Below are 14,894 nucleotides of genomic sequence, written 5' to 3' on the forward strand. Positions count from 1 at the left end.
GTACTTAAAATCCAAAAAACCTGAGGGAAGAAATAAAAATAAGTCTAAGCAAAAGAACCTATTTTTCAAACAGGATCTCACAGCACGGTTCCTAATAATTGTCTCGAACCCTCTGGCAGTCTGATAAAGGTATCTCAGAATTAGTTTTTTACAACAGAAACCAATTATATTGAAATACAATTGTCAAGATATTAAGAAATCCTTGGGATATGGTAACATATGTGCTGCTTTATTAATGGATGAAATAACACTAGCTAGTGGTAGCTTTAATTACTAACATAATTTCTAAGCAGTGATGATATCTGTAACAAACGTAATGTGATATGAAAAAATCAATGATTTTTACTGGCAAGAAAGACACAGATGCTGTTAATACTATAGTCATCTCCTGCCTACATTCATAAGTGAAAGAAATGCTAAATATTATTGAGGTTAGTGAAAATAAAAATATAATTTTATTCTTATTCAAGTTCACAGTCCTCTCTGAATTTTCTTTGTAGACTCCGATAAGGCAGCTGGAGGCACAGTTTCTCTGGCAGAAACAGAAGCAAAAGCAAATCGCCTGTGGCAGCATGGTCTGGCCTCTCTCTAGACCTATTCTTCCCCCAAGCCACGCCCTAGAGGGCCTGTAAGAAACTAGCTTCAGGGATCCTCAGAAGACAGCTTGAAAACCACTCATAAAGAGGTTTACCATTTAGCCTGCTAATACTATCTGTGCAAGAACACACCTATGCCTATTTTCCCAATCTCCCAGCTTAAACTGTACATATCATATAAAGTCCCTGGCTCAAATCCTTATTTCATTTTACTGTATTTATTTTTTATTATCTTATTTACGTTTTCTGTATTTGTCACAGCCAAACAGTATGCCTTGTTCTCTTATTTTGTTTATTTTACTTTGTTTTAACCTTGTTGCTATTTTAATCACTTTCACTCTTGGTTTTTGGTTTATTTTCCTTTTATATGAGTATTATCAGTTTTTTTGTTTTGGCCAATGAATATAGTTTCCGGTATTGCCTTAACCATTTTTAGTTCACATTATTGTTTGGGTAGAGCTTCACCCTTTCCTTGGTGTTTTCATTTTTTATTTATAAACAGAAGGCAAAAGTTGATCATAGGATTGCCAGCTTCCAGAGAATAGACCACGGCCCAAATAAAAGTACTTAGGAATTTGTTCTTCCGTCTGCTGACTGAACAGCAGCCTTTCTACCTCTCCTTAAAAGATCCCTTTAATGTTGAAGTCCCTAAACATTTAAGCCCAGGTACTTTGGGAGATTCAAAGCTTCAAATATTCTGCTGGGATGATAGGGTGATAATAAGCTGGCAGGTACCAGCAGCACCCTGAGCTGCTGGAACTTGGAACTGTTCACTTGCGTGCCTGATGCAGTGGCAGAAGCTCAATCAGCTCTTCACTGATCATTCAAGGTTTCTAAACTTCTTTGGCTCTAGACTTTACATAATCATCGCGGAAATGTGATCATTAGAAGGGGAGAAGATGTGGCAGCTACACTCCTGCTAGCAGAGCCTGGTGTTCACAGGCCATGTCAGAGAAAGAGGTGAACCAATGCAAAAGTTCTCCTGTGGGCTTCACTGTTAAAGATGGTACTGCTTAAGGACTGAGAAATCCTAACCCCAGGCCTGCAAGCTGTGAGTTACCTAAAATTAAGACGTTCCTTCTTCATTTCCTCATCTTACACCTCGAATTGTAAGTTTACTCCAAGATGTCTAAAGTCATCCCATGAGGAGATGTTAGGCATCATAACGATTAAAGCCCTAACTGGTAGAAATATTACACAGCAGTAAGTCCTTGGTGTCTTCAGGATTAACATCCCTGATTTTGATTACTTGAGAGAAAGCCCAAGAGTTTATAACTTGTAATTTTTAATTTTGCTAAGGCATAAGTATATTCTGTATATTCTCTAAGGCTGGAAAGCAAGAGTGAGGCACTTAGCTAACGAAAGAACCCAGCCAATCTCTACTGTATCAATGCAGCTATGTAGAGTTCCACCTAGTCTCATATATATACGAGCACATGAAGTCATAAAAACATTTCTGTCTTAAAAAAAAAAAAGCTGATAAAAAGAGAGTCAATTTCAATTTTCTTGGTAATGGAAGGGAGGAGAAAGAACTAAGATAAATGATAAATCACAGCTAAAGAATTAGTTTTGATTAAAGCAAAAAATGGGATGTCCAGTTAAACAGTGGCTCAGATTTATTATGATGGACAAGAGTCCTTTATATGATCTATAAGGAAATAGGACACAGTGATCTTACGAAACTTTCAGTTATACCCCAGGCCACGCAAAACTGAATGTGTGAAGAATTAATCACAGAAGATCTTAAAAACAGAACTTCAACTTTTCAGTAATACTTGGAGAATGTCTAACTTACTCAACATTAGATATCTAGCACCCAGGACAGGGCCTGGGCACATAATAAGTGCTAAGTAAATACTTGTTGAAATGCTGAGTCACTGAAATCAATTATATGCTACAGAAGTACTTCTGAATTTGGAACATACTTCTCCCAATACTATGGCACTGTATCTCACAGGATGAAATTCTAAAAAAACAGCTTATATTTAGAAATTGAAACTATGTTCTGCATTTTGCTATAAATAAAAATACGAGAACTGGCCAGATGCCAGCCCAAATACACCCTTCATCATAGACAAAAAATAACTACCAAAGCAGTCCTACAGTTCCAAAGAGCCACTAAAGGAAGCCAGGGCTAGGTCTCATCAAGGGGTTCATTTTTCATTATCCTAATGAAGTAAAAGAGGGTACTTACAACTAAGATGACTTGCAACTAAGTTAGTACCTAGAATTTCAACTTAGGACACTATTACAGCCAATCTGAGGTTTAAAATAAATGTTTTTTTAAGGTGCGGAATCTAGCGTACTTGAGGTTTACATTTAAATAGAAAACACCCAAAAAGTGGTAGCATCTACCCAATTCAGAAATTTGAAAAAAAAAAAAGAGGCCTCATTATTATTTAGCAAAATCAAAGAAAAATGAATAAATTTTCACTAAAATACAGTAAGCTTTAAAAAATGCATCTAGAAAAAAACTACCCCCCAAAAAAACAACAAAAAATAAAAATCCATCTAGACAGAAATAACTAAAAATTCTCTTGAGCACAACAAGCAAGATCAAATGGGAAACCCTAATGCAATGCTTACTGGAAACATTTAAAATTTCAATCTGAGTCTATTTTTGGAACATAGGAACTGGATCAAATCACAAATCAGATTTTAAAAATTGGAATCACAATAAAAATTTAGTTGTCAGGTACAATTCTGACAGATATTTGTTTGACCGGTTCTTTATTTAATGTGCATTAGGTTCAGTCTTTTGCTACCATAAATGATGCTGTACTGAACATACTTTTTGTACACACGGGTGAGTTTTGTGAGTAGTTCACAATGGAATTGGCAGCAACTCTGAGAAAGAATGAAGTAAATGTGGTAATGTAGAAAAGGTTTTAAAACAGTGTTAATTGAAAATAGGTACATAACAGTTCATATCGGGTATAATTCCACCTGTAAAAAAAAAGGAGAGAAGAAATATACATACAGATTGAGTATCTCTAATTTGAAAAGTTCCAAAATTCACAATATTTTGAGCACCAACATGATGTTCAAAGGAAATGCTCATTGAAGCATTGTGGATTTTTGAATTAGAGGTACTCAAACAGTAAGTATAATGCAAATATTCAAAAATCTAAAAAAATCCAAAATCTTAAACACTTCTGGTTTCAAGCATTTTAGGTAAGAGATACTCAACTTGTGTGTGTGTGTGTGTGTGTGTGTGTGTGTGTGTGTATAAACTTTCACTGATCAGATTGGCAAAAAAATGCAAATGTGAAAATACCTAACTATTGGCCAAGCTGTAAAAATATACATCTCTCACACATTGCTAGTGGGAATGTAAAAACTTCAACAGAAAGCAATTTGACAACAGCAATTAAAACTATAAATATATATACTCATGAAAATTAGGTGAAAAATTACATATGTATAAGGTTATCAATTTTAACATTGTATACAATACAAAAGAAAACAATCTAGAGGTCCATAAAAAGGGAATTGGTTTAAATAATAAACTCACAATATGGAAAAAAATGCAGTTATAAAAAATCAGAAACTCTATACTCATATGAAAAGATCTTTAAAGTATAAACTTAGAAGGTGTCAAAATTATACATAACATATACCAACTTTTATGTAAAAAAGGGTGTGAAATCACAGAGTACACAGCCAAATCAAAAGGAAAACTTACTTGTAAAGGTAATACTCTGCATGATCTATCTCTTCCCGAGACGAAATGTTGTCTACAAGCTAAAAGACAGAAAAAGAAACCTTTGGTTGAATATAAATTATGTCATATATTTGGCCTAGGGCCTAGATCACACATCGACCTTACAAAACACAGGACACCCGTTTTATTAGAACAATGGTGATGCTTAGTGGAAAAATGTTCACGTGGTATGGCTCCATCCTTGAAACTCCTTTATGCTACTGCAAACAAAGAATATACAATGGCTTCTCTTTTTCTATGTGTAGAACAACCTTGATCAGAAAATGGATTGAAAGCCAAACATGAAGCTTGCTCAGAACAAGGAGTGTTCCACTGATTATAACTAGTTACCTATTTTTTCCTTTATCTTTAAATCCTGATACTATTTTCTTTAGGTTCCAAACATGGGAACATATGGCTGAAAGAATGAAGACTCTGATGGCTGAAAAACTATAGCCCAGAACATAAACATCTAAATTTAGAGAATTCAGTCTTGCAACCATTTTTTCCTACTTTGATTTAAGCTCTGCTATGCAACAGTAAACCTATGACTCCTTTACCAACAAACTCTCCTTTCAAACCATAAAATCTCTGAGTATGCTCATTAACTATGGTCCAAATAAACAAATAAAAAAGATTATTTCAAAGACAGATACTATTCTAAAATAGAGACTCAGAGGCAAAAAAAAAAAAAAAAAAAAAAAAAAAAAGCGTAGAAGACAATGCATGTTGTGAATATAATGAAAACCTCATAGAAGAGAGAGGAGAGTAAAAAGAGGGAGACTTTCTAAAAATCCCTAGCACTTCTGGACTTGACTTAGAAATCCATTAAGGGCATATAAAATGTGGTTCAAACACAGAACCTGAGCTTGAGAAACAGCTCTGATTGTTTGCTGTATGGCATAAACAGATGGCACAGCCCCTCTGGGACTTGGTTGCACCATCTGCATAAATAGGATAAAGGCACAGGCCCCGAAGAGTATAAGGCACCAATGAGAAAATGTACATAAAAGCTGTAAACCTTTAAGTACTACCTAAATAAATAGCAGGTATTACGGCATACAGAAGTTTACCCATCATGTAAGGGATGAACCAATGGCCATTCCGTTCTCCTCCAATATGCCAATTATGAGTCTATTAAATGTAACTTATGACCAGTAAAACTGTTTCTCAACTAAAAGGCAGAAAGAAAGGACCAGGATTCAAAAGAAAGGTAATTTATTTCCTCTCTCTCTTCTATATTTAACAATATTTTAAATTTTATGGTGCCATTAATTTCTGTAAAAAGTTTTCACAGCTAAAATCTCATTTTAGCATCCCATTATTCCCTGGGAGGAAGATGCAACCGTACCCATGCTGAAAATGAGAAAATTGAGAGGGGTCTCATTGCCCAGTGTCATAAAGTGAATTTGTGATAAAGATAAGCCCAGATATATTTGAAGCAGGCAACAGAAGAGAACCTAGCTATCTGGGTTTGAATCTCAGTTTTTCCACGCTTACAAGCTGTGTGAACTTGGAAAAGTAATTAAACCATGTCTTACATAGACTGCTTATTGCATAGAGAGCAGTGAGAATTTAAAAAATAATGTATGTTAAGGAACTAATACATTCAAAACTGGCATAGAAGGTGCTCAGTAATGGTTACTATTCCTGATTCCTAACCTAACATTATTCTTCCACCTATCACTCTGCTGCAGTTTAACTTCAACATTAATATCCATTCTTTTACAGACTTTCCTGGCTATCAAAAACACTTCCAATACTAACGGGTAAATATTACTCTGAAGGGCGTATCAACTTAAAAAAACTGATGGTATCATACAGCAGAATATCATATCCTGGTAAAAAATAAAATAAATCAGATACACAAAAGTGATTACTGATATCAGAATCTGGTAAATGTACTACCTTTTATTTCAGCCAAAGAAATTTGCTACTACACTATAAAATATCTATTAGTAACTATAAAAACATACCATACTCTTGAAAAATATTTCCTATGCAAAGTATTTTTTATTTACACAGCCTCATCTACACGAAGGGCCTTTCTGGCTTTCTTCCTTCTTCTTGGAAAATATATATGTTAAAATTTTCTTACCCGTGATATTGTTAAAGAACTAACAGGCAACTTTCTCTCAAATGTTTTATCCATTAAAGATGCAAGATCAGCTGTGAAGACGAAAAAAGAAAAAAAAACCTTGTTAAAGACACCTATTTTTTTACAATTCTTGCCAGATGGCTGCCAACATGAAGTATTAAAAGAGACGTTCTTTCTTGCTTTTTAGAAATTATTTTTATATAAATTAAAGAGGAAAAAAGAATATTCTTTAAAATATTTAAAAAAGATTTAATTGGGTTGAGAATTATTTTTAAAAAAACTTCTTAGCATGTATTTAGCTTTTAAAAAATGGATCAATTTGAAAACCTAGGAAATGCTATTCTGGACATCGGCCTTCAGAAAGAATTTATGACGAAGTCCTCAAAAGCAATTGCAACCAAAAAAAATTGACAAGTGGGACCCTAATTAAACTAAAGAGCTTCCGCACAGCAAAGCAAACCATCAACAGAGTAAACTGACAATCTACAGAATGGGAGAAAATATTCACAAACTACGCATCCAACAAAGGTCTAACACCCCAAATCTGTAGGGAACGTAAAACAATTCAACAAGCGAAAACCAAATACCCCATTAAAAAATGCGCAAAAGACAAGAACAGATACTTCTCAAAAGACACACAAGCAGCCAAGCAACATATGAAAAAATGCTCAACATCACTAATCATCAGAAAAATGCAAATAAAAACCACAATGAGATACCATCTCATACCAGTCAGAATGGCTATTATTAAAAAGTCAAAAAATAACAGATGCTGGCAAGGCTGCAGAGATAAGGGAATGCTTATACACTGTTGGTAGGAAGGTAAATTAATTCAGCCACTGTGGAAAGCAGTTTGGAGATCTCTCAAAGAACTTAAAGCAGAACTACCATTTGATCCAGCAATCCCATTGCTGGGTATATACCAAAAAGAAAAGAAAATATTCTACCAAAAAGACATATGCACTCAATGTTCACTGCAGCACTACTCACCATAGCAAAGACATGGAATCAACCTAACAATGGTGAATTGGATATAGAAAATATGGTACATATACACCATGAAATACTACACAGCCATAAAAAAAAAAAAAAATGAAACCATGTCCTTTGCAGCAACGTGGATGCAGCTGGAGGCCATTATCCTAAGTAAATTAACGCAGGACCAGAAAACCAAATACCACATGTTCTCACTTACAAGTGGGTGGTAAGCACTAGGTATACAGGACATAAAGGGAACAGTAGACACTGGGGACTCCTAGAGGCAGGAGAGAAGGAAGGGGGCAAGGGCTGACAAACTACCTATGCTTAGTCCCTGGATGATGGGATCACTTATACCCCAAACCTCAGTGCCATGCAATATAATCATGCAATAAACCTGCAGATGTATTCCCTGAATCTAAAATAAAAGTGGAAATAAAGAAGTCCAATATAATTAGCTCATGAAAGAAAAAAATAAAAGAAAAAAAAAAGACCTGGGATGGGGAGAGGCGGGGAGAGGATCAATAAAACATTTCTAGAAGGAGACATAAGCAAGTGTATTTCCTGATAGGTTCCAAAAAAAAAAAAAAAGAAAGAAAGAAATGAGATGATGGGAGATATCCAGGGAAGAAGACTCTGCATCATTTACACATTTATTCCTTTTGTATTTTGAAATATATTAGCTATATATCAGGTTATAGATGTATATTAGCTATTCAAAACATTTAAAAAATTGAAATGTATCTAGTGACTTTTATACCTACCCTGAACAAATGACAGCAGCACTCTGGTTATCCTTAATGATTTTTGACCTGAATGATTCCTATTTTGGTTCCTTTTAGCAGAACATCCATAGGAATACTTGGTATTTCTGAGATCACACTTTTATCTCAGAGTCTGAAAATGTCTGAAATCCTAGGCAGCATGATCTCCAAAATGTTTAGTTCACATCTTGTCATTGCTTTTCAAATTTACAATTCCTCTTTCCCCTTCTCCTCACTCTCAGCTTGATTTTGTGTCTCATTTAACTGAGAAAACAGAAGCAATCCAAAGAGAACTTTATCCTTCGAGCATGATGTCTACCAGGTTACTAGCGTCTGTGCCCATATTCTCTGTCCTCTATTCTGTTACAAAGGTTGAATGGTGTTAAACAAAAAAGCCCTCCCTTGCCGTCATCTTTCCTACACTTAGGTCTCCTTTTCTCTGCTCCTCTTAACAGCACGACTGCTCAAAAGAGTCATCTCAGATACAGTTGTTACTACTTCCTGAGCGCCCAGTCTTCAACACATTCCTCTGACACCAATAACCACTACGACATTGTTAAAATCCAGTGGTTTTCAGTCCTCATCTTACTTGACTTCTTCTCACTGTCATTTGATACGGTTGACCATTCTATCCTTCACAAAATATTCTCTTTTTTCTCTCCTTCTTGTGTTCCTTTGCAGGATCTCCTCTTCTTCTTGACTTCTAAATGTTGGAGTGCCTCTAGGACTCAGTAGTAGACTGCAGACTTCCCTTCACCATCTAAGCTCGGTCCCTAGGTGATCTCATTCTCTGCCACAGCTTTAACCATCACCTATAGATGGTTCGCTCCACATGGACATACCTACCCCCACTTCTCCCTTTAACTCCAGACTTGCATTTCCAATTGCATAGGTGATATTTCCATTTGGGTGTCTAATAGGTATATAAACATCACATGTTCTCTTATTTCCTCAAACTTCCACTCTCCGTCTGCTTTTCCCATCTCAGTAAATGACCACTATATTGGCTGGTTTACTCAGTCTAAAAATGTAGGCATCATCCTTGACCCCATTCTTTTCACACTCTATAACCAATTTGTCAGTAAATCCTATAGGCTCTAGATTTGAAATATAAGTATATATTTCTCATCACCACCACTGCTAAGCCGCCAATATCTCTCATCTCTCGACCTTGTTTTAACTATTGTCCCCACCCTTATTATCTAATCTCCACCCAGCAGTCTGAGTGAGCCTTTTAAAAGATAAATCAGCCAATCAGGATAAAAACCAACAAATGCTAATCTGTGTTGTTTTTTCTGTCTCTCACACTAAAAATAAAATCCATGTAATTACTAATATACACATTCTCAGTCCCTAGAACAGTTCCATAAAAGGCACCTAGTAAATACCTAAAGAAATGAATCAAAGGAAGAAAAGGAAGAAAGAAAAAAGCAATTGGGTTTCCAAGGTTTGTTTACTCCCTGGTGGAAGAAATTGGTTTATCAGGTAATAAGGACACAAGCAGAAATGATCAAGTAATAAGTCTTTGTTGAAAACCTATTCGGCATTTAACCATTTTTTCCTCTCTTTTTTCCTTGAGGGATTGATCTCAATGACTCAGTACCTACTGGGGGAAAACAACTTTAGAACTTGATATGATATAAAAGCAATTAGCTTTTCTTATGACTGTCTTAAAGGGATTGAAGCCAAGTGATTAAAGCAAAATAAAAACAAAAAAGTCCTTAAACCCCCTTCACACTAAGGCAACTTAATAGCACTAAATCTACTTGCTTACAGTAGACGTTTATGTTAAACGTTTCTCTCATAATAGTAAATCTTTATGATCATTTCATAATGAAGGCTCTTGTGTTTAGATGATAGGCAATATGAGAAATTACCTCCCTCTACCCGAAATTTACAATTTAACTTCAAATAGCAAGATCAGGATCTATGGCCTAATTAAAATGAAAAACCCATCATTTCTTTGTGGGTTTCACATTGTGCACAATGTATGACCAAACTCTGGAATGAGGTGGCTTCACTGATCACCTCTGTAGTGTGGTAACTCAAGATTGCATGTGAATCCTTCCCACCAAGGCATCTTTAGTCAAGTGAAATTGGCTGGAGCCTCAGAAAAGGTAACAGCTGCAGAGTCAGCATCTAATGAATAACATTTGCATATTCCAAGTCAGAGAAAGGTTTGCTGCTAAATATATTATGTGGCCAATCACCTCACAGTATAGTGCTGCCATGATGAATGAGGCAGAAAACTGCACAGAGCAGGGAAGGCCAGGAAAGCTGGGGCAGCTGCGGTGTGCAGAGGGCCAGCGCCACAGGCTTCTGGACTGTGGGCTTCCACAGTCAAAATCCCACCTCACGTTTCAGTGAGGGGCCAGCAGATGCCCAGGTTTTGTTCAAAGAGAGGTGCCAAAGAAGATACTTTTTTGCTTGCTACTCAGCTCCTCAGGAATACATACTGCGGCTGATGGCTGTGGACAACAGACTATATGGGAAAATGGATCTGAAATTTGAATTCTTCATTTAACAAAATTTAGAGCTAGACAGACAATGTGGAAGCATGTCCAGAAAATAAAATGTATACTAAAAATGCCCTTCCCCTTTGAAGAAACCAATACTATTAACGATCTCAGAATATATAAGATTTTATTGAGAACCCTGCACTATTCCCAGTAAGTGCAGGCCCACAAACCTGGGTGAGGATTCAGATTGCCTGAGGGGCTTTAAAACTTCAGATTCCTAGGATTTTTTTCACCCAGAGGGAGACTCGAACTCTCTGGGTTTGAGGTAGCGCCAGAGACTTAAACAATAGCCCCAGAAGATTGTAGTAATGAAACATCATCAGTTATGTTTGGAAACAACCATGGGAGGGAACACAGAAGAAGTCCTAGATGTTGCTCCTAAGCTCAAAGAAGATACTGAATAGGAATTCCATTGCTGGAATAAGATGAATTAAATATCTTTTAAGAAATTCTTTCTACTATAAAAATAAAACAAAATATCCATTTTCCCCCAAACATATGACTGAGCTTTCAAGAAGGTAGATGTAACTGTCAGAGGCCAAAGGCAAGATGAGAACATAAACTTGGAGTATTCAAGGGAGCTGTCCCTTTGACGGGAGCAGTCCTTTTGAGAGCATGATGATCTACAGTGATGGAGAGCTTTAGTTTCAATGACTTACGGGGAAGGGAGGATAAAACCAATACTTGTAAGATGAGAAACTCGTTCAGAGATCCTCAGGTAAAGCCAGGACTACCTAGGGGAACTACACCTGAAGTGAAAAGGTAACACTTATCACTACAATAACGCATCCTAAAAAGTAAACAACCAGGATTCTTGTCCCCTGAGGATTATAAATTACAGTCAGCCCTCATGCCTCTTTGGGGGATTCAACCCACTCTTCTCAAAATTCTCAAGCTGAGAATTTTGTTTAAAGAGTTGACTTTACTATATAAAATTCTAAAAAATGTAAACTATTCTATAGTGACAAAAAAGCATATCCACGTTCGCCTGGGAATTTGGGGTGTAGGGCTGGAAGCGGAAGGAGAAAAGGATTAAAGAATAGGAGAAAACTTTGGCAGGTGACAGATATGCTCAATATTTTGATCGTGGTGATGACTTTATGGACATATACACCTGTACATTGGTCAAAACTGATCAAATTGTACATTTAAATAGGCATAGTTTATTTTATGTGAAGAATACCTCATCAAAGCTGTAAAAAGTAAACAATGAATAAGTTAAAAAGCAGGTTAGACACAGGTGAAGTGAGAGTGAACTGAAAGGCAGATAAAAAAAATTACACAGAATGCTACAAAGATAAAAATGAGAACTGTAAAAGAGCAAAGATATAGAAAAATGAATAAGAATGTATGAAGAGACAATGATAAGAAGTTTTTAGAACTGATAAAAAATATAGGTTTCTAGATTCAGGATATGTATACAGTCTCAAGTCAAAAAAGTAAAATTATTATTTTGAAAATGATGAATGAGAGGATCTCAAAAGTGGCCAGAAAGAAAAGAGAAATTACAAAGAAAGAAACACCTATACTAACAGGTGTTTTCTTAATAGGAATGATAAAACCCAGAAAATAGAAAAAAATGTTCAAAATGTTGCAAGTATAAACTATCAACCTAAAATTGTATATGTAGCAAAACTATCTTTAAAAAATAAGGGCAAAATATAGGTACGCTGGCATGTGCTTGTAGTCCCAGCTACTCAGGAGGCGGAGGTGGGAGGATCACTTAAGCCCAGGAGTTGAAGGCCAGTCTGGGCAACACAGCAAGACCTCGTCTCAAATAAAAAATAAAATAAATACATAAAGGATAAGGGCAAAATGAAGACATTTTTGGACAAACAAAAACAGATAATGTATTAGCAACTAATACTCACTAAAGGTACATTTTAGAACTCACTAAAGGAACTTTTTAGAAATTACTTAGAAACTTCTTTTAGGAAGAAGGAAAAACATCCTTTAAGGAAAATTTGAGATGCTAGAAAGAACAGTAAGTAAATAAAATTGGTTAAATTGGGTGGGGGGGGGGGCGGCAGGAAACTGTTTAAAAGAATGTTATGTGTGTTTTAAAGGAACAAAACTTTATTATTAGACAAGAGCATATGGTTAGACATGTGTGTGGACCTAAGGTGTTCTAAAGGATAGTAGAGTGTGATGAGCATTACAATTTAAGCTAAATATGCATTTTAGAAGTTAAAGGGCAACAATCTCGAAAAAAGTTGAGGATATAATCTACTTTTTTATAAATAGAGGGGAAAAAATTTACAAAACAAAAATAATCCAAAAGTGAAAATCAATCCAAAAATCAAAAAGGAAAAAAAAGAAAGATGAAACCAATCACAAAATGTGACAGAAATAAATCCAATTATAGTGGTAATCATGAAATGACAACGTAAATAGACGAAACTTTCTAGTTAAAAGATAATGATTGTCAGATTGGCTAAAAATATAAAAGCTAGCTATATAAATCATATAAACACAGAAGAGTTGAAAATGTATTAAAAACACACTAGGAAGCCAAAATAAAGCTGGTACAGTTCCATTAATATCAGACACAACAGATTACAGGCAAAAAGCAGTTTTATAGATTATGTGGGTCACTGCATAATGACCAAAAATTCATTTTGCCATGATAATTTTAACCTGGTGCACACCAAAGTAACACAGCTTCACAGTACATAAAATTCTGTCACAAAATCTGTAGTAGAGATGTGTTGAAAAACAAGCCTCTTAAAAAACAGTGTGGTCTCTGAGGCAAAGCTGTGATAATGAAGGTCACTGAAGAAAAAGATGAATCCTTTATTGAATCCTGGTAGCTTTGGGTGAAAAATGGTTTCAGTTTTTCTTTTCTACATAACTGCACGTTACTGCTACCCTTTCAGGCAACACTAAACTCTTTCTGGGCTTACGGTCATCTGCATACCTTACCTAATTTATCTAATAAAGAAACAGATACAGATTATTATTGTCCTTCCTAGAAGAACTGATCTTGAAAAATACAGGCTGAAACTGCTTTTGTTTCCCACATTTTAAAAGAAAAACGAGGACACATGACATATATCATGCACTGAATATACAGAACGAAGTATGGAAAACTAGCCTAGCAACCAATCAGGACATAGAGTTTTAGACTTCCTTCTATTTGTCTGTCACCAGAAGCTTTAATAAATAAATCCAATAAAGGAAAAACATGAAAGCAAGCTTTGTATACATATATACTATTGAGATTAAAGAAGGGTGATATGCACAAGTCAGACCCATCTCTAGAACTTGGCAAATACGGAAACTGGAACATGAATAGATGCCACAGAGATGCAAATATGGAACTGACAAAAGTTAAGAAAGCAGACTTCAGAAACTCTCCATCAGGCCTCAAGAGTAGGATCTGAAATATTCATGCAAAAAGCCAAAGGCGCCTACAGCCAAAATGCCACAGCAAAACTAAATCTCAGCTAAAATGGAAGAAGGGTCTGTAAGAGACAGACCTGAATGCAAATGTGTCAATGAAATACTCTTTGGATTCAAAAAGGAGGTTTTCCAAAAACAAACCAACAGAAAACAAACCAACAAACCAACAGAAACCAACACAAACAAGCAAAACAGTAACCCAAACCAAAACGTGTCCCAAGATTTGTGATCTGAAAAATCAGAAATAAAATATTTAATACAGTAGGGCTCATGAATCCAGTTCAGCTCAAGTCACCTGGGTGCTCGCTCCTTGGCAGAGAGACTCAAGAAAACTTCCTCTCATGGAACTCAGGGAGCTTCCCAATAATGTGATCATTAATGGAATATTTAATATTACAGAAGTACTAGTTTTTTAGAATAGTATGATTAGCTACGTTTTAAAAAATCCTTATCTTTTAGAGGTACATATCAAAATACATACAAAATAACCCGAAAATTAAGTTTGTTAAAAAGTAATCTGGTGAACAGGTGGGGAGGGATGAAATAACATTGGTAGGGAATTGATAACTGCTGGAGCTGGGTGACAGTACACAGGGGTTTATTCTACTCTCTCTACTTCTGTATGTTTCTATTAAAAAGATTCAGAAAGAGTTAAGGGGGGCACATAGCAACCAACTGTATTATACACGAGCCTTTATTTGGATCCTGATTCAACGAAATCATAAAAAAAAATTATGAGAGTATCAGGGATATCTGAGCCAGGCATGGTGGCTCACGCCTGTAATCCCAGCACTTGGGGAGGCCGAGGTGGGCGGATCACGAGGTCAGGAGTTC

The 14,894-nt window shown here is 35.8% G+C and overlaps 1 protein-coding gene across 1 annotated transcript in view; it reads right to left on the bottom strand.

Moving 5' to 3' along the window:
- The window catches only part of MRPS27 (mitochondrial ribosomal protein S27), a 98,593-nt gene that overhangs the window by 70,015 nt on the left and 13,684 nt on the right, over positions 1–14,894 (bottom strand). The window contains exons 3-4 of the mRNA XM_010380264.2: positions 6,398–6,468; positions 4,282–4,340 (exon numbers count right to left, since the gene is read on the bottom strand). Coding sequence (XP_010378566.1) covers positions 4,282–4,340; positions 6,398–6,468 — 130 coding nt within the window. The remainder of the gene's footprint in view (positions 1–4,281; positions 4,341–6,397; positions 6,469–14,894) is intronic.

The sequence above is a fragment of the Rhinopithecus roxellana genome, chromosome 3 (assembly GCF_007565055.1).
Source record: "Rhinopithecus roxellana isolate Shanxi Qingling chromosome 3, ASM756505v1, whole genome shotgun sequence".
Taxonomy (NCBI): domain Eukaryota; kingdom Metazoa; phylum Chordata; class Mammalia; order Primates; family Cercopithecidae; genus Rhinopithecus; species Rhinopithecus roxellana.